The 27,981-nt window shown below is 34.4% G+C and overlaps 1 protein-coding gene across 1 annotated transcript in view; it reads right to left on the bottom strand.

Annotated features, from left to right (window-relative positions):
• Positions 1–22,845, bottom strand: part of LOC138700954 (farnesol dehydrogenase-like) — an 85,923-nt gene extending 63,078 nt beyond the window's left edge. Inside the window, exons 1-3 of the mRNA XM_069827405.1 lie at positions 22,803–22,845; positions 13,907–14,069; positions 10,081–10,249 (exon numbers count right to left, since the gene is read on the bottom strand). Coding sequence (XP_069683506.1) covers positions 10,081–10,249; positions 13,907–14,038 — 301 coding nt within the window. The 5' untranslated portion in view covers positions 14,039–14,069; positions 22,803–22,845. The remainder of the gene's footprint in view (positions 1–10,080; positions 10,250–13,906; positions 14,070–22,802) is intronic.
• Positions 22,846–27,981: the final 5,136 nt, after the last annotated feature.

Below are 27,981 nucleotides of genomic sequence, written 5' to 3'. Positions count from 1 at the left end.
AGTAATATCACTGAGTTCATACCTTATATCGCAATTCAGGCTAACTACATATCAAAGAGTAGTTTTCAGTATAGAGCAGGCCTGCACAAGATTTGCGCTCTCCGAGCCGGCTCACAGCTCATGAGCGGAATGCGGATATTAGCTGCGCTCTGTATAAGGGTGGACTGGAAGAAGGGGCGATCCCGTACAAAATATACACAAAAGGAAGTACTATTACGAGTGCTTATGAAATGAATTCCCGTTCAGTGTTTGCAAAACTATCTTGGACTATTATTAATTAATAAAGAAAAATATTTATTTTACAGAAATAATAGAAATTCTATAGCTACTTAAATGTACAATATCATTTTGTTATATTTTTATTTATCAGTACATCAAAACGAGGTTTTATGCTGTTGGCAGCTGAAAGGAACAGTAGCCTACTGATCGTAATGAAACATCAGTTACAGATGTTCGATGTCTGCCTTTATTAAAGTTGATTATAGAAAACAGTTGCTCACAAATATAAATGTTGAGCCAAACATAGCAATCATTTTCACAGCCAGCCTGTGTAGTCGTGGATATTATTGCTAATGTAAAACTCAACCAGGCTAGTAGTATTATTCAAACGATCTTTAGTCCTTAGGTCACATTGAAGATCAATAAGTCCGAGCTGTAAATCGTTAAATGTTATGTTCCGTCTTTTAGATTCCTCCATACTGTATTGTAGCAGTAGGTAAGCAACGTAAAATAGTTACTGAGAATAGGCCTAGGCACTGCTCTCCACTAGATAACTGAGTGGTCGTTTCCCTCTCCTCTACCTATAGCAAGTCTATGTCATTCTGACTTATCTTCCTCTCCTTTTCGGCGAGCGGAAAACACCGCTCTCCCGCTCCGAAGGAGCGCTGTTTGTGCAGGCCTGGTGTAGAGTGAAGCGGCGAGTTAAAATGTAGATGAAATTTAACTTGCAGAGTATTCGTATCTTTTTATCTAAGGGTGTAAATCCCCCTCCCCAGTTTATAAAACATTATTATTATATTCACCGCAAGGAATACAGTATTACAATCTGCACACTTTTATTACTCCCACTCTGTATGCGCTGAAAGTTGAGAGCGACAGAGAGTGCAAGAGAGTAGATGGGTTGTCTGGTGGCAAGAGTTTGAGGAGGTTTGGTTCATTTGACAAGAAGTGTAACAACATAGAACTACTTCACAAGAACTGCAGAACTCATCCAGTGAATAACCCGCGGATTGTTACTGGCGATTAACGTCACCAAATCTAAATAGTGAATAACTGAAATCATTCCTTCGAACCCACGCCCAAGCGCAGTCTAGGGATACGAATCTCACTCGCTGATCGCTGACCACGCATGTGGTCCACAATCGTGGCAGTGGTGATAGTTTTATGAGACAGAGTAATTGTGATAGTCACCTGTACGTGTGGCGGGACTCCCAGTACGTAAAGGACGGCATCCGCGATATCCTCAGACTCCAAATGCGGGACGGTTTTCATCATTTCCTGGAATTCAGGCGCGAATTCTGATGCCTGTACTATCTCTGTAGTCACAACTCCGGGACTGACGCTCTGAAACAAGCCACATAATATACGAAAATACGAAAAGCCTGAAATCCCATAAGGGCAACGGCCTCCTACAGGAGTGTAGGGTGAACTGAAGGTCTACTACACTTGGGGAGCCAGTCCAAGAGAGCTTACACTATACACTTACAAACTAAACACATAAACAAATTATACTAACTAAACACGAAAAACAATACAGACTAAACACATAAATTATGCAAACTAAACATCCACACACAAATATGCAAACTGAACACATAAATTATAATCTGAACACCACTGTCCACACTAAACACACGATAAAAGAAAAAGAAAACATTACACAAGCTGAACACATACATAGTCTTAACTCACACACAAACTAAATACACAAAAACCTATACAAATTGCACACATAAATTGTACAGCCTAAACACCCATAGTATCTAAACTAAACGCACAAAAACGATACAATTGAACACAAAAATTATACCAACTAAATACATGAACTATACAAACTACACACGGAGTCAAACTATCCAAACTAAAACACACAAAACCATACAATTGAACACAAAAATTATACTAACTAAATACATGAACTATGCCAACTACACACGGAGTCAAACTATCCAAACTAAAACACACAAAACCATACAATTGAACACAAAAATTATACTAACTAAATACATGAACTATGCCAACTACACACGGAGTCAAACTATCCAAACTAAAACACACAAAACCATACAATTGAACACAAAAATTATACTAACTAAATACATGAACTATACCAACTACACACGGAGTCAAGCTATCCAAACTAAAACACACAAAACCATACAACTGAACACAAAAATTATACTAACTAAATACATGAACTATGCCAACTACACACGGAGTCAAGCTATCCAAACTAAAACACACAAAACCATACAACTGAACACAAAAATTATACTAACTAAATACATGAACTATACCAACTACACACGGAGTCAAACTATCCAAACTAAAACACACAAAACCATACTTCTGAACACAAAAATTATACTAACTAAATACATGAACTATACCAACTACACACGGAGTCAAACTATCCAAACTAAAACACACAAAACCATACTTCTGAACACAAAAATTATACTAACTAAATACATGAACTATACCAACTACATACGGAGTCAAACTATCCAAACTAAAACACACATACCATACAATTGAACACAAAAATTATACTTACTAAATATATTAACTATACCAACTACACACGGAGTCAAACTATCCAAACTAAAACACACAAAACCATACAACTGAACACAAAAATTATACTAACTAAATACATGAACTATACCAACTACACACGGAGTCAAACTATCCAAACTAAAACACACAAAACCATACAACTGAACACAAAAATTATACTAACTAAATACATGAACTATACCAACTACACACGGAGTCAAACTATCCAAACTAAAACACACAAAACCATACAACTGAACACAAAAATTATACTAACTAAATACATGAACTATACCAACTACACACGGAGTCAAACTATCCAAACTAAAACACACAAAACCATACAATTGAACACAAAAATTATACTTACTAAATATATTAACTATACCAACTACACACGGAGTCAAACTATCCAAACTAAAGCACACAAAACCATACAACTGAACACAAAAATTATACTAACTAAATACATGAACTATACCAACTATACACGGAATCAAACTAACCAAACACATAATATATAATATACGGAATGTTAATTAAGTATGCAATATCTAAAATCTCCAAGTAGGCCTAACCATATTTTGTAAATACAGTAAGTAATTGTTTATGATTTGTAGTAAGTAATACAACCCCAAAAATGTTTAATAGGTTCTTCATAAAGGTTCAACTCACAAGAGGAAGAAATGCAACTAAGTACTTTAGGACATTACAAGAAACTTGTGTAAGAAAAGTCCTATCATAATGAACTGAGCCGCTCAGAGCAAAAGTGGTGTAAGTCAAAATTGGGTAATGAGGTTTAAAGTAAAAATTCTGTCAAATACAGCGCAAAATAGGAATTAGCCTAATATGTCCTTCTTGCTATCCACTGACTACTAATCTATACTAATAATAAATCTGTAAGCGAAATTTTTCTGCTAATTTTCGATTTTCCAAAAATAATTGGTGTTTACATGTATAATTAATCATCCTGAAACCGAAAATAGCTTTTTTGAAATTTTTGTTTGTATGTCTGTCTGTCTGGATATTTGTTGCCTTTTCACGCGATAATGGCTGAACGGATTTTGATGAAAATTGGAACATAAATTAAGTTCGTTGTAACTTAGATTTTAGGCTATATAGCATTCAAAATACTTTATTTAAAAGGGAGGTTATAAGGGGGCCTGATTTAAATAAACCGAAATATCTAGCTTATTATTGATTTTTGTTAAAAATGTTACATAACAAAAGTTTCTTTAAAAATGATTTTCGATAAGTTTTATTCCAAGCAAAATTTTGATAGCACTGATATTTAAGTCTGTGTATCTAGATGTTCGTTACCGTTTCACGCGATAATAGCTGAACGGATTTCGATGAAAATTGGAATATAAATTAATTTCGTTGTACCTTAGATTTTAGGCTCTATGGCATTCAAAATACTTTATTTAAAAAGGGGTTATAAGGGGGCCTGAATTAAACAAACCGAAATATCTCGCTTATTTGATTTTTATGAAAAATGTTGCATAACAAAAGTTTCTTTAAAAATGATTTTTGATAAGTTTTATTGCAGGCAAAATTTTGATAGGACTGATATTTAAGGATATACAAGAGTTTTAAATAACGATACAACACATTTCCACCGCCGCCTCAGATTATAGTGTCGTTGTTCCGTAACTTCTATGTGCAAAATATTAAATTTTTTAGTAGGGGAAAAAAAAACAAATTTATTCATTCTATGGCAGTAGTGCATAGGAGATAGTGAATTCTTACATTTTCGAAAGGAAGAAATATAATTACGTTATATATAGTAGATTGTATACCTAAATGCCGGATGGAAAAGATACATGCCATTATTCAACACCGCCTCAATTACCAATACCAAAAACATTAACCAAAATCTACAATCAATTACATGAACACAAGCCATCTACAACACACAATAGAAACAGGAACTCAACAAGAGTAAAAGCGGCCTGCTGACAGGGGCGTATTTTGCGGGCTACCGGCCCAACTGTAATTTCAATGACGGAGTCATCAGAGTATTTTCGTCCCAATCAAGACGTCTGGAATTCGCATATAAATAGGTAAGGAATTTTATTATAGGGATTTTAAAATATATTTTGCGTAATAATAGGGTCAGCGGTAGCCCAGATCCTTAAACCAGTATACACCACTGCTGCTGATATACCCACACATTCTAAACACGCAACATGACCACAGACGTTAAGGCGCGAATAAAATAAACTTAACAAAAAAAAAAAAAAGATGCACAGTAAGGTTAACATAAAAATAATCTTCGTACACAATCAACTCTATGAATTTGGAGTGATGTATTAGAAGATGCATTCAAGATTAATTTAGAAAAATGTTAAACGAATTATATTTACACCAAATGAGTGTCTCTGAACCAAAATGATAACATTTTAATTATTTAAATACAATTTAAATTAAATGTCTTTCTTTTTCACTCTAACAACAATTTATCACTAAGCCTCAAGGCTTTTAATCTATTGTATCATGGTACTCTTTGTCGACGGCAACCTGTAGTGGTTACAGGAAGAAATTAAATTAAAATAAATTAAAAAATAAATTAAATTAAATTATTAAACGATTTATTCTTCTATCAAACACGAATGTTCCCTGGATCCAATGTTCTATTTTAATTATGTAATTACTTTATATTTATTTCTAATAAGTGCAGCGGAGCGCAGGGGTATAGCTAGTAAATAAATAAATTGAATATTAATTGCTACTTTGCGGTGTATTTTACAGAATGTTTAATTTAACCCTCATTACCCATTTTAGACTTACACACTTCTGCTCTGAATGGCTCAAATATTAAAATGTAGGTGGAAGTGAGGCATTAGCTTTCAATGAAAAGATGACATGCAAAGAGCTTTAGATCGAGCAGTGTGAGAGATGTACAGAAATAATACTGCAGATGGAATCCTCCGTCTTTCAAGAATTTAGCAACGTGATGTTGACATGGCATATTTGAAGTATGTGATGCCAAAATAAACCTAAATAAATTTAGTGCGAAACGCTATGTAGCTATTATACATTTCGAAAGCTCTGGTGCAGTAAAATGGAGAGAAATAGAAATATTCAGAACTATCGAGAATTAAAAAAGAACGTGAGTGGAGGAAAAAGAGTTGCTGTTGTTTAACATGCAAATGATTCAGTAGTTGATAAAATAATGTCAAGAATATTTTAATGCAAGCATGCTTCAAGAGTAGAAGGAACAAGATGGTTAAACTTACAGTGACACGGATCTTGGACTTCTGGTTGACCAGCTCACGGCGAAGACCTTCAGTAAGGGCTGTGACGGCGTGTTTGGAGGACGCATACATATGGAGACCGTCCCCTAGAGAGTGACCTGCACCGCTGCAGAAATTGTTCTTGTTAGCTACAGTATGTAAGTCTAAGGCCCAATTGTATAAAACTCCCTGACTAAAGATCAACTTTGATCGAAGATCGAAAAGTGAACCGAGTTCAGACACTTCTTCTATTGTATAAAACTTTTCTGCGATCAAATTACCTTGGTTCAAATGCAATCTAAGTTCACGTGAAAATGATTTGGCAACATCGCATAAACAGGTGAAATACGTGATGCGCGGACCATGTTATACAGGTTTGTTCAGTGTTGCCAATCTAGCGACTTTAACTCTTTTTCAACAACAATTTCTTTTAACTTTTATATTGCTTAAATAGGGATTTAGTGACCTTTTTAGCACCCCATAGTGACAAAATGTAAGCTTTCTTTGTTGATAATGAGAAATCTAGCGACTTTACAACTACTTTTTGGCGACTTTCCGTACACTCTGTTGCAGACACTGTTTTTTTTTTGTAATGTAAATAATGGCGGACAATAAGAAGAAGGCTGACTGTTCTCCAAGTTGTTATCATGTTATGGTGTTTGATACTGCTAAACATAATAAAGCTTTATAAAACGACAATTTTCGTTTAGTAATACAGTTAATTGAACATTTATTAATGTACCTATCATATCCATTAATAATTAATGATTGTTATAAACATAATATAATTATAGGTTATGTTATTTGATAATGCTGAACACGATAGAGCCTTATAAAATATAAGAATGTTTGTGTATTAAGGCAAGAAATTGAAAGAAATATATATAAATGTACCTAACATATCTATTAATATTAATAATAATGGATATTTTATTTGCACAATCTGTCACTCGTATATTTCAAACAGAAAAGAAATAACTGAACTTGGATCATCTAACTTAATCGGAGAAATTTCTTCAGTCAAAGTTGACTTTAGTTTGAGACAAATTAATCTCAGATTAGACTTTATACAACACAAAATTCCAAGTTCAGCTGAAACAAGGATCAATTTAACCTCTGAGCTAAGATTAAATGGTTTATACAATCGGGCCTAAGCCTTGTAATAAAGACAGACACGTCACTAACCTGTTGATGTGTATGATGTGACCGTCGTCCACGCCTTTCTCCTTCATGGACTGCAGAGCCTCTTTGGTGCACATGCAGAGGGCTAGGACATTGAGATCGTATATCTTCCTCCAGTTCTCTACAGGACCGTCTGCAAAACATAGTCATATTAAAAGAGAACACATTTTGTTGTAACGTATCGCTGTTAAGGGGGACGTACACCTTTGTGAGTGAAACTTCACATTTTTGAATTAAGTTTTTCGTAGAATAACACTTAGGTTTCTTGTGCTGAAAGAGTTTCTTGAATAGCTCTAATTGTGTCCAAAATGTCCACATAACATTTCTCATTGTTGCGTCACTGTTTTTTAATTTACTTTTTTGTTATTCGTTTTCCAAAACTTTAAAATTTGCATTCGTTTTTCTTGTTTTATTTATTATTCAGAATTTCTCCTTGTGTCTACAGTTGCTTTTCTATATCATTTTTCACACGTCTTTATATTAAGGGGACACTCAACTATATTTTGGAAATTTTTCCTATTTGACCAAACTTTTTCAAATTTGGTGAAAAAGTTTAATATACGAGGCCTGTCTAAAAAGTATCCGACCTTAAATTTTCCCGCGCAAAGTAGTGATTCTAAGGCGGCGCCACTGTGCATGGTGGAAGGAGGAACTGTAATGTGCATGCTTGAATTTTTTCACCGCATTCGCTTGTGCCAGTCACTGGCTGGTGGTCGCCAAGTAAGGTGCTGTTCTAAGTGTTTGTCGGATTTAGTTTTCTCGCAAGATGACTGAACGAATTGAGCAAAGATACTGCATCAAATTTTGTCAAAAGCTCGGTGATTCTCAAAGTCAAACAATTCGTAAGATTCAGCAGGTGTTTGGGGAAGATGCGATGGGTGTAACACAAATTAAGGAGTGGTTCAACCGATTCAAAGATGGCCGCACATCGTACACAACATGGAAAGTAACATGCAAAATCTCAGCTCATTAGATCCAATACTTTTCAAAATAAAAAATATTTCAATTTTTAATCAATCATTAATTGAAATATTACTTTTAATTATTAGAGCTTGTACAATAAAGTACTTTATTGATGCTTCCGTTGTGTAAACGTTTTTATTAGTTGATATTAGAGGAATAAATGATAATAAATTAATTTCTAATCCTATTCATGCCCCTAATCATGAATTAGATGAAATTCAAATTAATATACCTCATTTTTAATTTTTTTGCTTTGTGCATTTGACTGTGGCTTCTCAATGAATAGGGGAAGAATTCTGCATATTGATTTAGTTCTGTCACGTAAATTAGTGTAGAAATTTAATTTTTAATTTCTATGACACTTTTTCTCCAATTTTTAAGTTGAGTGTCCCCTTAACTCCACCAGAGTAAATAAATAAATAAATAAATAAATAAATAAATAAATAAATGAATGAATGAATGAATGAATGAATGAATAAATGAATAAATGAATAAATAAATACATTTTAAAGTACATTAAGTGAATTTTACATGCTTCCGTATTTTTACATCTTAACAACGTAAATAATAATTATTTTTACTCGAGTATTTGTTGTTTTTAAAATAAAACGGATAACAAATGCATTAAGGTAATAGTGCATTCCATAAGACATTGAAGTAAAAATACTTTTTCCCAAGAGGTAAGCAAAATATTTACGTTTATGCTGTTCCTGTTTTTATTCCAAAAATTTTAAAGCACGAATTATTAAATAGGGTAAATTAGGGTCTGTTGGACAGTCGGACATGTTGGACACTTTGTACTTTAACGTGTTGCCTCGACGAAAGTAGCCCCACTCGTGGCTACTTCCGTCGACTTCTAGCAGAATTTGGTGCCCACAATTGGCGAGGCAACACGTTAAAGTACAAAGTGTCCAACATGCCCGACTGTCCAACAGACACTAATTTAACCTACTGTATGTTCTTTTATTTTGATCTTTCTTTGAGTAAAATCATCGTTGTTTTCAGTTTTACAAGTTTTTATATTTTTCGAGTGGGATTAAGTACTGTACCAGTTCGGTAGTGGGGATCGCATACAGACGTCTTGTTCACACCTGTGGAGTAACGGTCAGCGCGTCTGGCCGCGAAACGAGGTGGCCCGGGTTCGATTCCCGGTCGGGGCAAGTTACCTGGTTGAGGTTTTTTCCGGGGTTTTCCCTCAACCCAATACGAGCAAATGCTGGGTAACTTTCAGTGCTGGACCCCGGACTCATTTCACCGGCATTATCACCTTCATTTCATTCAGACGCTAAATAACCTGAGATGTTGATACAGCGTCGTAAAATAACCCAGTAAAATAAAAATAAATACAGACGTCTTGCCTAAAAATGGGTCACGCCTTCAAAAAGCTTGGAAACTACTGCTCTAATTTATTTCGCCTAATAATACCTCACTGTGACCAACAACTAGAGGCACCAGTTTTTCACGAAGGATTTTTTCACGAATTTCTGCTAATAGACTCGGAGTTAACATTTTTACAGGTAGGAATGAGAATCGTCTGTAGACACATTTTACAGCCGCGATTTGTTGAAAATTTTGTACCTTCACGTTTTTTGCGATTTTGATCATTTTTTTATATCAACCGCGATTTTTCAGTCAAGAATTTCCTTTATCTTATTTTCGACAATGATATATTTAAAAACAAGTACGGAAATGTGTTTGTCTTTTGTGTTTATCGTGTGGAAAGCATGGCTGCTTGGCTGTGAAAAACGAAAAACTATGTGTTTCACATGCGCTATGTTTAGGTTTGTTAAATACTAACACAATAAGAAGAAATGTTTAGAAGATATTCACTTTCGTCATGTTAACTAAATGGTTTACATAACTTTATAATTAGTTGTATAACACCATTTAAGATGTTTTCGTATTACGTGAATAGGCTTACCTGACAACGTGTTATCAGAGGCAACTCCAGCATTGTTAACCAGAACGTCTACTCCTCCGAGGTTAGCCTTCACCCACTTGAATGCTTCCTTAACTTCTTCCTCTTTGGTGACGTCGCATTTCAGAGGGTACAGCTTTCCCGAGGCCGTCTTCAAAGTATTAGCCAATTCCTGCAAAAATACGAAGATTCATCATTAAGTGAGCTTTTCTCTTTTCCTAAGGGTTTTATGTATAACCTATACACAATGTTTAACTGCAAACTGATTAACTACTGTGTCTTTTATCAGTTTATAAGGGAGGAAAGAACGCTTCACACACAAAGAGGTCCTTATTTAATGTTTAATTTTATTGCTGCTAGAAAATGATTTTCCCGTCAAAAGTCACCCCTGGGAATTATGGGAGGCACTGTCGTATAAGCGTACACTTTGATGATTTTTGTGTAGGCATCTCTATATTTATGTAACTTCACTTCAACACACACAATAACAGGACGTATCTGAATCCTGACAGTTTTATCACAGTCTACTATACACAGTCGCGAAGCTTGAGGTGTTTTTTTTTGCAAATCTCGTGATAAAGCGCTCCAAGCGGTTAGCAACTAGAAACAATAGACTGTCCATGGTCGACTTTGGACTGTGTCGTATTTCTATCGAGTGCTAGCTCGTTGCGTATTTCACATTGATGCTCGTGAAATGTTCGTTATTGGTTATAATGAAAATGTTAATGGCTAAATATAATAATTGGAATAATAATATGGGACAAGGAGGAGACGTTTGTAGTGTTATAAATTGTAGCAACAGTAAGAGAAAGAGGCCAGAGTTATCCTTTGTCCGATTTCCGAAAGATTCAGAAAGGTTCCTGGGTTTCCACAAGAATGCTGTGCAGAAACAAAACTGTTAATTTGAAGTTCTTTGTGACTGTTAGAATACATTATATCCTTAAATTTCACAATGAAATGTTTCAGTCTAACCGAAAGGACATTAGATACCAGTTAAAGTTCTGTCACTTAAGCTGCTAAATTTCCAGAGAAATAAAGGTTAGGTCTACTTTTTTTTCAGAGGATATATTTTTAATTGTAGCTATTAATTTTGTTATTATTTTTATGTGTTATTTTGCTAAAGACGTAGAAAAATTAAGTTTGCTTTAATGAAATTTATTGATCACGTTTTATTTCCAATTCTGGTGGGATTATTATTGCTTAGGCCTACTTTTTTCTTAATTATAGCTGTTAATTTTGTTGTTATTTTTATTTGTTGCTTTACTAGAGACGTAGAAAAAGTCTGTTACAATAAAATTTATTGATCACGTTTTATTTCCAATTCTGATGTGATTATTATTGCTTAACCTCATCCCATTTTGTTAACTACGTAAGCCTACACTACAAGTACCGGTACACGTAAGTTACTCCATTAATTAATATTTCCATTATTATTGTTGTAAAGAGAAATACAAATTAATATTTATTGGTTTCATAGTTAATTATCGCTATAATCTTGAATGAGTGAAGCTATTATAGTAAATTTCAGTTATATTAACTTATTTCTTGCAGGTATCTTCTAGTTTATGGTGGAATTTAATATACTTCATTAAAATAATAAATTAACTTTATGCATTTAATATTTTAATAATGGAAGGAAGGTGTTAATTATTCCAAAACAACACGACAACGAAAGTGTAACATATTTTGTCGGCTGCTAGGAGAGAGATCTGCGATGATGAGGCGATAGTAGCGATCCTAGTGGTGGGCAACTACCCATGTTTGCATTTTTACTACATATTGAGCTTCGCGACTGTATATAGTAGACTGTGGTTTTATGTTTATTGTTGCGTTGTGATTCTTATCTACAGTAATCTCACTAGAGGATTTGATTTACCTAGAGAAACTCAAAACTCGGGTGGAATTTATTGACTATTACAGGGATGCAAAACTGTGCTGCAATTCAAGCACGCGTCATAACCCGGAAAACGTTACTCATCCCTTCCCTTCAAGTTTCGCGTCATTGTACGGCAGGGGGAGAGGAGGAGAGAGATCAGTATATATGCCATTAATTATTAATGGCCAAACCATCACTGAAGGCTCCGACATTATAGATGGGGGAACGAACTCTTTCCCCATGTTTCCACCCCTCTCTTCCCCAGTTCTGCAATCCTAGACTATTACATGTTTAATAGAAAGTAGGTATATAATAATTATAAGAAATAAAGTACTCTAATAGAATAAAATATTGATTGACTTGCGTCTGAAAACGGATCTGTTTCTACACATCCTTTTACATTGCGGAGAAATCTCATCTCAGCAGCCTGTATTTTGCTTTAGGCCTAATCTTTTTGTGTGACACCAAGTTTTCACAATCATATTAAAAAAAACGCGGGCGGCCATAAGTTTATAAAATTTTAGACTAGTATATCTTCGACTTTACTCCTTAGGTTCCTATTAATTTTCCCGCATATACCCTGAATTGACTGTAATTTTTCTTTAATGAAGTTATAAATTTAACTTACATGGCATCCCAGATACTTGAACTGAGTGTACCTGTTCATTAACTTAATTTTCTATTTCAGTCTTCGATCTCACAGTGCTTCCCTCTAAAAATGCCGTTACTTTTGGGTTTGTAGTTGGTATTTTAAATTGCAATGTTTTCTAATTTGATTTAGCGCATATATCTACTGTTTTTTTTTTAGGTTTGTTTCAGTGTTATTGTTCATTATTTCTGTTTAATAATCTAAGTTGGAATTTTCAAGTTAAAGAAACGATAAAAAAATCTGTTCCTCCATTCACTGTTTGAGTCGCTTGAGAAACTTCTTGCCCCAGCAACTAAAACTTATCCTAGTGCAAACCCTAGTAACGCCGCACTTCGATTATTGTGACGTTTTGTTAAGTGACCTAAGTTCTGAATTGTCAGTCAAGTTACAGCGAGCTCAGAATATGTGCGTCAGATACGTGTGCAACATCCGACGGTATGATCACATATCACCGTCCTTCGCAAGTCTCTCGTGGCTCCGACTTAAAGAACGTAGAACTTTACACTCTTTGTCTTTACTCTTTCGAATTCTGCACACTTCAACACCAAATTACCTTTCGTCTCGTTTCTCTTATCTATACTCTAACCACGACGTAAATACCAGATCACTTATCTGTGGCACGCTAAGTATACCTCTTCATAGAACATCTTGTTATTCATCATCTTTTACAATATCCACCTCGCGTCAATGGAATTCCTTGTCACAAAGTATTAGGGGCTGCAAGACAATAAACACCTTTAAGAACAGCTTAAAATATAACCTTATTAGCATTTCACTCCAATCATACTGATTTAAACTATCACTGACTACATTGTTACTTTTTTCTTTAGACATCATCCTGATTGTGCTGTATTTTAATTGTCTCGTAATAATCTCTTTCTATTATCTAATATTATTTGAAATATATTAACATTCTATGTATTTTAGTTTAATTCTGCTACACAGTTTATTTCAGTGTTTAATTAATAGTTCATAGTATTTTGTTGTTTAATTTGTAAATAACTTTTGTATACATGTAACTCTCATCTAAATCAAATTGTTGCATTCTTTGTAAGTTCATGCATATGTATATACACTTTTTGCTGGTTGAGTGGAAGAGAAGGCCTTACGGCCTTAACTCTGCCAGCTAAAATAAATCATTATTATTATTATTATTATTATTATTATTATTATTATTATTATTATTATTTTATGTAAGTTTATATTCGAGAGTTTTGAATTCAGCGCCAGAACCGAAAAGAAATAATGAAGATTATGGTTTACGTGATTTCGAATGCACTAACATTTTGATAATAAATTCTCACCTGCACTCTCTCCACCCTACGTGCCAGTCCGACGACTTTGAGTCCTTTCTTGACCAGTTCCTGGGCGATGGCTGCTCCTATACCGGCACTGGCCCCCGTCACCACGGCAACGCGTCCTGACCAACGTTCCATTATTTATTTGCTTATGTACAGTAACTGAAAACTGAACAGAAATAGTCATAGATATCAGTAAATGTGGGAAATATCAATGCTGGAACTAAAGATTCCAGATTCTTAATACACAAAGCACAGATCTTTTCACTCTCTTGTAAAGAGCATTGTTCAAAACCAAGATGAATGTTATTCTGAATATTCGTGTGGTCGATGTGTTTTGTGCACTGCAAAAGGCCATTGATTAGTTTAAGTAGTATAGCTATTTTATTTTCAAAAGAGTTTAGGCATATCAGTTAATAATCTCCAGTTGATAGGGCTAGGAATTTCATGCATTTCCACGTTTTTTTTTTTTTCCATTGGTTGTAATTAATTGCTTGTCAATTATCTTCACGAATCATAAAAAATTTAAGCTTATCAAACCAAATTTTATGTTGCATATATTTGTATATTTTGACTTTCTTATAACTGCATAATATTTCATTAATTTTATGTTATTGTGGCATATTTTTACGTTTACGCTAATTAAAGCTGATTTTATGTTGCATAAAAATCTATAGTTTGGGTTTTTTAAGTAAAAGCATCATTCTGTTTCTGAAAACTAGTATTGAGTGAAATTATTATATTTATTTTTACCACAAATGTATTGAAGTTTCGCGGCATAGCTAGTGAATCTCACGGCAAAGTAGTGTGCCTAAAGCAGGCATGTCAGAAATCAGACTCTAAATGTGCAGTTATGTGCGCGGATCGCCGGTCTGTGCAAACTGCTTCATTCAAGCGTTGCTCTTACCCGTTCTTAGCTGGAGGGATGTACAATAATCTATTCTGCGCTTCTAGGGTTAGATTAAATATGCATTTGGACATTATAAACAACACACTTACTTACTTACTTACTTACTTACTTACTTTTAAGGAACCCGAAGGTTCATTGCCGCCCTCACATAAGCCCGCCAGCGGTCCCCATCCTGTGCAAGATCAATCCAGTCTCTACCATCATATCCCACCTCCCTCAAATCCATTTTAATATTATCCTGCCATCTACGTCTTGGCCTCCCTAAAGGTCTTTTTCCCTCCGGTCTCCCAACTAACACTCTATATGCATTTCTGGATTCGCCCATACGTGCTACATGCCCTGCCCATCTCAAATGTCTGGATTTAATGTTCCTAATTATGTCAGGTGAAGAATACAATGCGTGCAGTTCTGTGTTGTGTAACTTTCTCCATTCTCCTGTAACTTCATCCCGCTTAGCCCCAAATATTTTCCTAAGCACCTTATTCTCAAACACCCTGAACCTATGTTCCTCTCTCAGAGTGAGAGTCCAAGTTTCACAACCATACAGAAGAACCGGTAATATAACTGTTTTATAAATTCTAACTTTCAGATTTTTGGACAGCAGACTGGATGATAAGAGCTTCTCGGAAAAAACCCGGTTATTATCAGTGTCTATACTTGACAATTCTAATACAAGAAACTTTAGCCTTACTCATTTATACTTGACAAAGTAGTGGTTTGTAAAGCATAATTTATTAATATGATTTTTACACAGCATATGAAGAAAAAAATTGCAGTAATTTCGGAACAACAAGAAACGAACAAGTATTTCATTTTACGTAGTCGGTACTAATTACTTTAAAGTAATAGACCCTACTCTTTCATTGTTCATCAAGCGTTATTATTTACTGTCACCATTGGTGCACAAATGTTGAAGAAAATATTATACTCCCAATTAATTACATGCAGTAGGACATTATGAAGTTTTTACACTGAAATCAATTCTTTGCTGTATGTCAATATACATTAATATTAATATTAATAAATATAAATTAAGCTTAGAATTTAAATTCAGATATAGTTTATTTGAAAACTTTGAGAGCAAGTATCGAGAAGTTGGGAGTGTTGCTGAATTGAGTTAAAAGAGTACTTCACAAGCTGTGAAGTGACGATATTCTCTTTATGTCGGATTTAAAGATTTATTAATTTAAGTATATTGAATTAATATTGTGACGTGAGATGGAAAATTTGCCAATATATATTTTTCCAGAAATTTTTTTCCGCCTTGCAAATAGTTGCTTTCTTCTCTCCCTACAACCTCAAGAGCTCATATGTATTCCTCACTATATTCTCATCATTTACCACTTTATGAAATGAAAGTCGTAAGTCGTCTAACCTTTGATGGCTGTGTTGGTACAGACTCCAAAACAATGCCATTGTCAAGTACGTTTTGCCGTGAGAGTCAGTGGCGGTTCCTCCATGGAACAGAGGGAACAGGCTGTTCCCTTCCTCCCTGTCCCCATAACTGAGATTGTGAGATATACTTCATTATAAAGGATAGGCCTACTTGCAGTTTTAGAAACGCGAAAACAGCTATCGTTAGCAGGCTTATTGCAGTGAAGTGAAAACGACTCGAGCCCTTCTCGTCTGCTGTGAGTGGGAGTCTCAAGCAACGTTTTCTCCGAAGCAGACTCGAGCGGGCACGAACTTACCCGAGTATCGCTGGAAGCTGTAAAGTTACCTCTTCCCTCGCGGAGTATTAAGAAGTGTGGAATATACTCTTTCATCAAGCTAGTTTATTTAAGTGATAATTCGGAAAACAATTTAAGTTCGAAGAGTTTCTCGTGTGACATAATATTGTGTGTGAAATTATACAATAGTTCTTAAAAAATCCCTACGATTTACGCATCCACGGCCTGAGTTAAATCTGATGAAATAATGGCAATGGAACAGGTGACTCTGACTGTTCCAACTTCAACGAGACTGAGAGTCTAGCCGAGCGCAAGCGCTCTGATGCGAACCAAGACAGTGGGTGTCATCGATCAGCTGAAGTCGACAGCGTTTAGTTCGATCAATTTTGCTGAGAAAAACAGCGCGGTTATTTTTAATGGCAAACCTACTCCTCTCCTTACAGAACTTAAAACTAAAACAAAATCTTATACAAGACATTTTCAAAGTAGGTACTATATATTTCTGTGAAATGGTTAATTGAGTGCTCGTCAAGCGGTAAATTGTAGGTTTAATTGAGGTTCATTTATTTTTAGTTAACGGTATTATATATTTAGGCGTACTAATAATAATAATAATAATAATAATAATAATAATAATAATAATAATATCATTAATTAGTTTTATATAAACATATTCTTTTTGTGATTAAGTTGTAAATGAAGTAAAAAAAAAGAAATTGGTAATGTTACTAAATCATAATACAGATTATTTATTATTATTATTATTATTATTATTATTATTATTATTATTATTATTATTATTATTTCTAACCTGTTCCCCATCGAGAAATAGCACCGCACGCCACTGGTGAGAGTACTGATTAAGAAATAAGCGCTGTCAATATATTTTGAGAACTTTACTAATCTGATCTAAATTGTCACCTCACAACACTATTACCTCGACATAGGCTGATGAATGCCTTTCATTTAAACATAATTATTATTGTTGGCTGAGGAAAACATTGTAACAATTATGTTATATGATTCGTAATTTCTCTTCTCCGTTATCTGTGAACTCCTCACTTTATTTATCATAACTCATTCACAGACACAGCCAAATCGGCACTCGTTCTGAAACTGTGTTACTGAAACAAAAGCTGCTGCAGGTATTGTACAGCCCTGTCGCGTTCTCCTCCAAGGCGATTCACTCCCTCCAGGTAGGGGAATAGAGAGTGCACATCGCACAGAGACAGTTGCAGAATGTGCAGGGTTTTGACATGTCTGGCCTAAATCATTGTAACGTCCTTTTAAAGGATAGACATATCTTTAAATGTGGCGTTGCGAGTGTTTGAAGACACAACATCCAGCCTAAATTCCCTCCCTGGTAGTGTAGGGGAAAATCTTAAGGATAAAATAAAAAAATCCTGGATGCGAACAAATCTGCGAAATTAGAGACATTTTAAACGAAAAATCCTCCATTAATATCTGTGAATTATATTTTACTGTGAAACAGCAGCTTTTAACTATGCCCCAGTAACATCTCGCGAAATTGAGAGAATCTTTTCGTGATACAAATCAATCTTCAGAGACAACCTACGCCATATCATTATTATTATTATTATTATTATTATTATTATTATTATTATTATCATTATTTATTACTCATTTATTAATTATACAGGGTGTTTAAAAATACGGGGCATAATTTCAGGTATGTATTTCCCACATGTAGACAATCAAAATAGTTCATTACAACATGTGTCCGGAAATGCTTCATTTCCGAGTTATGGCCTGCACAACATTGAAATTCACCGGAACGTTTTTCTTTCCGCAGGTCGTTGTCATTAGAGAAGATGTTCAAAATGTCCACCTCCTGCTTGAATACAGACCTCACATCGATATCTCATTGACCTGCGAACACGATCCCAAACTCCACGAGTATTGCGTATGCCCTCAGAACATGCCACAATTCGATTCCGATGGGATTCCAAATCAGGCACCGGAGACGAATAAACCAATGATTTTAAATGGCCCCACAAGTAGAAATCGAGAGGGTTCAGATCAGGTGAGCGTGGAGGCCAAGCAATTGGGCCACCTCTATCTATCCATCGATCAGGAGAGTTAAATTTTCCATACTCGCTCAGACGGTAATGGAGACGTACAAATGTCTTCCGATCTGGACATTGTCGCTGTGGGTACCTCTCCTGGTACAAACGACGAGCCAGCGCAGCATTGCCGTCCGCCTTACCATACATGAAGTGTATCTCTGCCAGCTCTTGATTTGAATACATGTCGCACAGTCTAACGCCTACACAACACTGAATGTAACCTTCGCCTCGGAATGAACTGTCAGAGTGCCCTCTTAATGTCTCCTTTGACGGCAACGACCTGCGGAAATAAAAACGTTCCGGTGAATTTCAGTGTTGTGAAGGCCATAACTCGGAAATAAAGCATTTCAGGACACATTTTGTAATGAACTATTTTGATTGTCTACATGTGGGAAATACATACCTGAAATTATGCCCCGTATTTTTGAAACACCCTGTATATCAAGAAGTATAGAATTTTATTAATGGATATTTATTGGCATATTTGAAAGTTTTTAAAGGCATACTTGCATGCATATTTAGTAGGTTTTAAGGACATGAACTTCCTGGCCTTGCTCATTGAAGTACGAGACTAACCAGGTAATGTATACCTGACTTTCAAGAGGACGACAACGGGAGGTTGTACGTAGAGAACTGTGATACAATGTTTTGTGCAAAATTTGAGGCATCAGAATTTCATACTGTTTTGTCAATACGGCGGTTGCTGTCGTCTGCGATACAATGAACTTTTCTGTTGATTTTCGAGTTTGGCATTTTTTCCGGTTATTAGGCTATATGCTTATTTAAGTTGTGTTAACTCTCGCTAGTGGTTTTATATTTTATTTTATCCGTCTTAGTATTTATTTTATTATTGTAAATATTTTTATTTTATCACTATTATTATTATTATTATTATTAATGAATTATTTTGTATTACAATCTTTGTATCATTTCTGTCACGATTTTTCTATTATTATTATTATTATTATTATTATTATTATTAATGAATTATTTTGTATTACAATCTTTGTATCATCTCTGTCACGACTATTCTATTATTATTATTGTTATTATTATTATTGTTATTATTATTATTATTATTATTATTATTATTTTATATCATCAGCATTATTATTTGAACCCTGTAAAATTTATGTAGACTACTGGACTGTACCCGAGCACGAGCATTATGCTCATTTCGGGTATCTATCCAAATGTAAATTCAAATGTAAATTGTAAATAAATTTGAATTTGAATTTGAAAAAAAAAATGAAAAAAAAATATTTTAATTTATCGTATTTTCATAAAATTAGCAACTTTAAACTGTTGTGGCTCCGAAACCCTTTCACCCAATGATCAAAATCATGGTTTATTTTGATGCTGAGAAGTTAAAGTTTATATTGACATGTAAACAGGTTTTCTTACTTTTTATGGAAATGGAGACATTTAGATTTTTCCTCATTAAGACGCCTTTGTCAAGGAAAAAATATTTTTAAAATATATAGTTAGATTTCGCATTGAAAGTACAAATCAACACATATTTTTTACTGATGGCACGTTGATAAGAAAGTATTGAAAATTTCAAATAAAGAAAAAAATAATACGCGCGTGAACTAACCAACTGACTGTGAGACGGGAGCTAGCCGAGACAAGCAAGGCCAGGAGACATAAACACGTGATGTGTCATCTAGCAGTCATGGCTGGGCTAGTTTTATCAAGTTTTCATAAACACAGGAGTAAAATGACGCCCAACGCTAGCTTATCTAAATTCCCTTCACACTTCAGAATAAACAAATTAGTAATTCAATATTGTGTACACAGCTCTCGGCCAGTGCGAGCGGTACTGATCCGTTCAAGTCCAGACGTGTGAAAATAATTTATTTAATACCCTCGAAACTTATTGCCGTACCGCTAACCAAACAATGCCGAATCCCTCTTAATAATGCAAGATTTCTTCTCAATATTTTTTTTTTACATTTTTACAAATGATCAAAAAGCCTAAAAACAAGTAAAATCATATTATCTGTCTCTCTGTGTACAATAAAAATAAGGATTACTTCTTAACATAACCTACCAAATGTCAGCTTCAAAATGAGCTCCCGTTCAATGTTCTGCAGTAAATGGTTCCAGAGTTCTGAGCGCTGAAAGAGGCTTGTTTTTATAAAATACGCTAAATTTGTCGCTCAATAGTACGAAAACCGTTTGACTTTCGATAGTATAATTTTGAAAATGCACTGTCCTCAGCACCTTGTATAAGTAGGGAAAAAATTAAAGTATGAAACAAATGCGAGGTTTTTTACTGATCGATTTCATATGGAATAACTCGTATAATTAACTATCCTCTCTGTCTGGATCTTTGTTACCTTTTCATGCGATAATGGCTGAACCGATTTATATGAAAATTGGAATATATATTTAGTTCGTTGTAACTTAGATTTTAGGCTATACGGCATTCAAAATACTTTATTTAAAATGGGGGTTATAAGGAGGCCTGAATTAAATAAATCGAAATATCTCCCTTATTATTAATTTTCATGAAAAATGTTACATAACAAAAACTTCTTTAAAAATGATTTCCGATAAGTTTTATTCTATACAAAATTTTGATAGGACTGATATTTAATGAGATAAATAAGTTTTAAAATTACAATAACAATGCCATCTAAGGCGCTGTATTGAAATAAAAACAAATGACTTCGTCTATAAGGGGCCTTGGACAACAACAATCGAAAGCTAATTAATTGTTTAATTATTATTTCACCTTTGGAAAGTGTAGTTTCTCTAGATGGACATAATATTATATAATGTTATTACAGTAACTTCTGAGTGAAATTTAAGGATATAAAAGACTTTTAAAATAACAATACAATACATTTTCACCGGCACCTCAGATTATAGCGTTGTTGTTCCTGCAGTAACTCCTATGTGCAAAATATAAAATTTTTGAATAGGAAGAAAACACACATTTATTTATTCCATGGCAATGGTACGTAGGAGATCGTGAATTCTTACATTTTCGAAAGAAAGAAATATAAATTACATATCACTGTTTAGGCTCTATCACTATTTAAGTTATTTGAAGGGTTTAGAACCATAGTAGGCCAAGCGCCATTTACTGAAGACGTAGAAAACAAGGGTTAAAATTAAGTTATTACCATAATTCAATGGAACCATATAGCGAGTAATATAAAGTATACACATTAAAACTAAAAGATGCCAATCTTCATTAAACTATGGTTGCATGTAACAACAATTAAGAAACATGTTAAATGAATTGTCATTGCACCAAATTATTGCTCTCTGGACCAAAATGATCGCATTTTAATTATTTAAATACAATTTCAATTAAGTAACATATTAAACGATTTATCCTTCTATCAAACACGAATGTTCCCTGGATCAAATGTCCTATTTTAATTATGTAATTACTTTATATTTATTTCTAACAGGTGCAGCGGAGCGCACGGGTACGGCTAGTGTTTGTTATATAACACAAGTGTTAATACTTGTAATTTTAGCTTTCGCTTCCCATTTTATGTAAACCCCCTTTTAAGGAAGGAAAGGAGTCCTTGGCATCAACCCCTTTGATTTGATTACCTGGTTGGGTTTTTCCGAGGTTTTCCCCCACCAAAAGGCAAATGCCGGGTAATATTTTGGCGAATCCTCGGACCTCATCTCATTTCACTACATCTCGCCAAAATGTAAAAAAAAATGTAAAAAAATTGCACAAAATTGTAGAAAATTACTAAATTGTAAAACTATAAAAATTTGTAAAAATTGTAATTGTAATATTGTGAAATGTTGACTTGTTCCACATCTTAAAGCTGCATTGCTCATGTAAGATCTATGGAATAAAATAAATAAATTAATGAATGAATGAATGAATGAATGAATGAATAAGGGGAAAAAAAGTAACTCTTCAGAGATTCGTTAAGAAGGTGGTTCAACTGTAAAAATATTCTGTGCAGAGTTGCGAAACACAAGTAATATTCCAGCTCTCACTGTGTTTGTATTGAGAACCAAACCTTTAATCCTTCCATTCTGTGAAGGAACTTAGCATTAGTACAATTTCAGTACTTTAGACAGAGTACGTAACTCTTCAGGTAGTGCTAATTTTTTTCAAAACTGGAAGCTGTATACAGTTGATGTTGACTTCCAGCACACGGTAGAGGTCTCTTCTGAAGTATCATATTGATTCCTCATTGTTGGTTTCTTGCGTTCTTGTATAAATAGGCTATAATCTTCACGTCACTTACCTGGATGCAGCTTGCCTGCCTGGTGCTGCTGATACTACCAGAGCACTGATATGCGTTATCAGTCAGGTCCTCTTTATATAGCGGCAGGGGAACTTGCTGTGTCATTTGATTGTAGTTATTGCGTGATCTTGCGTCTTACACAAACAATTTATGAAGGAAAATTAGTGAAAAGCATGACAAACAGAAGCAGGTCCGCAATATTTAGGGAAGATTCAAAATTGTCGTATAAAGAGTAACATACATTTTATATTTCCACGCTCGCGGAAGTAGAGTAGAAGCAGCACAGCTACTCTCACGCGGCCCGCATTGAGCGCTCGGTTATGAGTAGGCCGAAATGACTATTTTTATATCGACACGAAGTGACACTAGTTAAGTTTAATAACTTCTTACTTACTTATTTACAAATGGCTTTTAAGGAACCCGAAGGTTCATTGCCGCCCTCACATAAGCCCGCCATTGGTCCCTATCCTGTGCAAGATTAATCCAGTCTCTATCATCATACCCCACCTCCCTCAAATCCATTTTAATATTATCCTCCCATCTACGTCTCGGCCTCCCTAAAGGTCTTTTTCCCTCCGGTCTCCCAACTAACACTCTATATGCATTTCTGGATTCGCCCATACGTGCTACATGCCCTGCCCATCTCTAACGTCTGGATTTAATGTTCCTAATTATGTCAGGTGAAGAATACAATGCGTGCAGTTCTGTGTTGTGTAACTTTCTCCATTCTCCTGTAACTTCATCCCGCTTAGTCCCAAATATTTTCCTAAGCACCTTATTCTCAAACACCCTTAATCTCTGTTTCTCTCTCAAAGTGAGAGTCCAAGTTTCACAACCATACAGAACAACCGGTAATATAACTGTTTTATAAATTCTAACTTTCAGATTTTTGGACAGCAGACTGGATGATAAGAGCTTCTCAACCGAATAATAACACGCATTTCCCATATTTATTCTGCGTTTAAATTCCTCCCGAGTGTCATTTATATTTGTTACTGTTGCTCCATGATATTTGAATTTTTCCACCTCTTCGAAGGATAAATCTCCAATTTTTATATTTCCATTTCGTACAATATTCTGGTCACGAGACATAATCATATACTTTGTATTTTCGGGATTTACTTCCAAACCGATCGCTTTACTTGCTTCAAGTAAAATTTCCGTGTTTTCCCTAATCGTTTGTGTATTTTCTCCTAGCATATTCACGTCATCCGCATAGACAAGAAGCTGATGTAACCCGTTCAATTGCAAACCCTGCCTGTTATCCTGAACTTTCCTAATGGCATATTCTAAAGCGAAGTTAAAAAGTAAAGGTGATAGTGCATCTCCCTGCTTTAGCCCGCAGTGAATTGGAAAAGCATAAGATAGAAACTGACCTATACGGACTCTGCTGTATGTTTCACTGAGACACATTTTAATTAATCGAACTAGTTTCTTGGGAATACCAAATTCAATAAGAATATCATATTATACTTCCCTCTTAACCGAGTCATATGCCTTTTTGAAATCTATGAATAACTGATGTACTGTACCCTTATACTCCCATTTTTTCTCCATTATCTGTCGAATACAAAAGATCTGATCAATAGTCGATCTATTACTCCGAAAACCGCACTGATGATCCCCAATAATTTCATCTACTTACGGAGTTAATCTTCTCAAAAGAATATTGGACAAAATTTTGTACGACGTAAAAAAAAGTGATATTCTTCGAAAGTTACCACAGTTGGTTTTGTCCCCCTTTTTAAAAATAGGTACAATTATGGACTCCTTCCATTGTTCTGGTACAATTTCCTTTTCCCAAATAGCAAGTACAAGTTTATAAATTTCGATATATAATGCGCTTCCACCGTCTTTTATTAATTCTGCTGGAATTTGATCGATACCTGGAGACTTGTACTTTTTATATGAAATATTTACATTTGGGAAGGGTTTTACGGTGCCTAAAATACCTATTTTTGGCATTGTCACCTATTTTAAGATTTGAAAGTCTAAAAATACCTATTTATATTTCGTTAATACGTATTTTCATTTCTTTTCGTAGAAAAAGGAAATAAAAGTTTTTAATGTAATGGGATGACTTTAGTTCAAATACCTTGTGATTGTTTTGTTGTAGGAATGAAGAAATTCTTGGAAAGTAAATGATTTTATTGAGCACTTGACCTGGATTTTCTTTGTCCAAAATATTGTAATTTTAATGAGAAAGTTGGACATGACCAGCATTTAAAAGCACAAGGGGGATGACATTTAATAATTATTTACGTCACGAGACCGTTATGTAGAACTCGCTGTCACTCGTTTAGTTATCGATGTGAGCATGTTGAGTTCTCATAACGTTCTGTATTGTACAGGGACATCACTTTATTTTTACCAACATTTTTAACATTAACCTGGCTATACTCGGAAACACTGTTGCCCCTTCCATTACAGGAGTTTGATGTTACTAGTGCAATATGTAAACAAATCATTTTACTAGGTATAGGAGGAGAGAAAAGTAGTGTATCTATTTATGTTGTAGGGAAATACGATATTACGATTTTCAGTTTGATCATCACTTTTACGGAATTTATCAAAATACAGTAGAGTAGTAACATTTTTTTTTCAAAAACTCAACTTTTCAGGCGGCTATGTTCGTTATGTAATGTCTACTTTATTTAGCATATTAATTATTGGTGTTATCATACAATATAGAAGGTGCATTTAAATTGAGGGGGTCATAAGTAAAGGACTGTAAGTGCACTTAAGTTACTTTTGAGAAAATGGGGTTTAAATATTTAAGCTTTCGTAAAATCGGTGAAATTTTTATTTAAATTTTAATGTGTGATGCGATTAAAATATCCCTTTGCCACTAAAATTTTAGATACATTAGCTTACACTGGATGCACTTAACTCATGTTATTACAAATGTCACTAGCATTCCTTTGCTTCTAGCCACCTCAATTCAAAAAAAGCTAATCTGAATTTTTAAACAAGTTGCTGGAAATGGTTGCCGTTCATTACAATGCAGGCTTCAATTCTTTTATGCATATTATTAAAAACATTTTGAATCATATCCTCTGAAATTGAATTTATCGTTTCTTGAATATAATTTTTTAGTACGATATTATTAATATGGGTTCTTTCTTCTATAGAAAACGTAACCATATTTCTGAAACACACTATACACTGCAGTGTTTACTTCACTGCTTGAAGACTTCGAACGCAACAGCGGCCGTAAGTTTGTGTGTCTGACGGGAGCAAGGACATTAGTGAAGGGGTGGGAGTGAAGTACATTCAGAAATGCAGGTACAATAAAAATGCAAGTAAAAATAAAATGATGTCCCTGTATAACGTTTTATGGGGTTTTGAATCATATATCTTAAGAGAAAATAAATTAATAGTTTCATTTTGCATGTTGTTTGAACAGAAATTATTGATAATTAGTAAATTTTCGCTGATGACACTGCTACGCTTGCTTCACATGAAGATCCATCAACAGCATCTGAAAACCTGCAGAATGAATTGAAAGAAACATAAGACTGGCTAACTAAATGGAGAATACAAGCGAGATAAGATCGAAGATTCGCCATAGATTACCTGACATTCGCCTTACGGTTGGGGAAAACCTCAGAATAAAACCCAACCAGATACTCTGCCCAAGCGGGAAGCGAGCTCACGCTCGAGGACAACTCCGGATCAGCAGGTAAAGGCGCTACCGTCTGAATTACGCCGATGGCTACGATCATGTTACGAGTATTAATATAAAATGAAGAAAATTATGAAAAAGGAGATTTTTTTAAAGGAATTAAAAATATATCTTATTAGATCGACAGAGTTGATAAATTGGAAAGGAGAAAAGCACGAACAATTCAGAGATATTGGCGAAGGAACGAGATGGAATAAAGACAAAGAGGAGGATTGAAATTAAGAAACAGAGTTAAGAAAAATAAGGTAAAAATAATGAAAGAATTGGAAGGAGTGAAGGATTAAAAAAAGAACGTGTTAAAAGCAAACGAATAACGTAACTTTGAAAGAAATATGAAAGTAAGCAAAGAAAGGAAAAAGAAAATACAGGGACATCATTTTATTTTTACTTGCATTTTTATTGTACCTGCATTTCTGAATGTACTTCACTCCCACCCCTTCACTAATGTCCTTGCTCCCGTCAGACACACAAACTTACGGCCGCTGTTGCATTCCAAGTCTTCAAGCACTGAAGTAAACACTGCAGTGTATAGTGTGTTTCAGAAATATGGTTGCGTTTTCTATAGAAGAAAGAACCTATATTAATAATATCGTACTAAAAAATTATATTGAAGAAATGATAAATTAAATTTCAGAGAATATGCTTCAAAATGTTTTTAATAATATGCATAAATAATTGAAGCCTGCATTGTAATGAACGGCAACCATTTTCAGCAACTTGTTTAAAAATTCAGATTAGCTTATTTTGAATTGAGGTGGCTAGAAGCAAAGGAATGCTAGTGACATTTGTAATAACATGAGTTAAGTGCATCCAGTGTAAGCTAAAGTATCTAAAATTTTAGTGGCAAAGGGATATTTTAATCGCATCACACATTAAAATTTAAATAAAAATTTCACCGATTTTACGAAAGCTTAAATATTTAAACCCCATTTTCTCAAAAGTAACTTAAGTGCACTTACAGCCCTTTACTTACGACCCCCTCAATTTAAATGCATCTCTGTATTGTATGTTAACACCAATAATTAATATGCTAAATAAAGTACACATTATATAACGAACATAGCCGCCTGAAAAGTTGAGTTTTTGAAAAAAAAATGTTACTACTCTACTGTATTTTGATAAATTCCGTAAAAGTGATGATCAAACTGAAAATCGTAATATTATATTTCCCTACAATATACAGTATATGGATACACTACATTTCTCTCCTCCTATACCTAGTAAAATGATTTGTTTACATATTGCACTAGTAACATCAAACTCCTGTAATGGAAGGGGGCAACAGTGTTTCCGAGTATAGCCAGGTTAATGTTAAAAAGTTGGTAAAAATAAAGTGATGTCCCTGTACAAAATTTGGAAACAAAGAAGGATAGGATGTAAGATAATGCAGAATGTTTCCTAATCGTGATATTATATTTTTCTTGAGATTATCGTTGGAATTTCAAATTAGAAACAAAGAGGATTCTGGAAGTAAAAGAGGGTGACATTGAAACA

This window comes from Periplaneta americana, chromosome 6, assembly GCF_040183065.1.
Source record: "Periplaneta americana isolate PAMFEO1 chromosome 6, P.americana_PAMFEO1_priV1, whole genome shotgun sequence".
Lineage (NCBI taxonomy): Eukaryota > Metazoa > Arthropoda > Insecta > Blattodea > Blattidae > Periplaneta > Periplaneta americana.
This window is presented reverse-complemented; position numbering and strand designations above follow the sequence as displayed.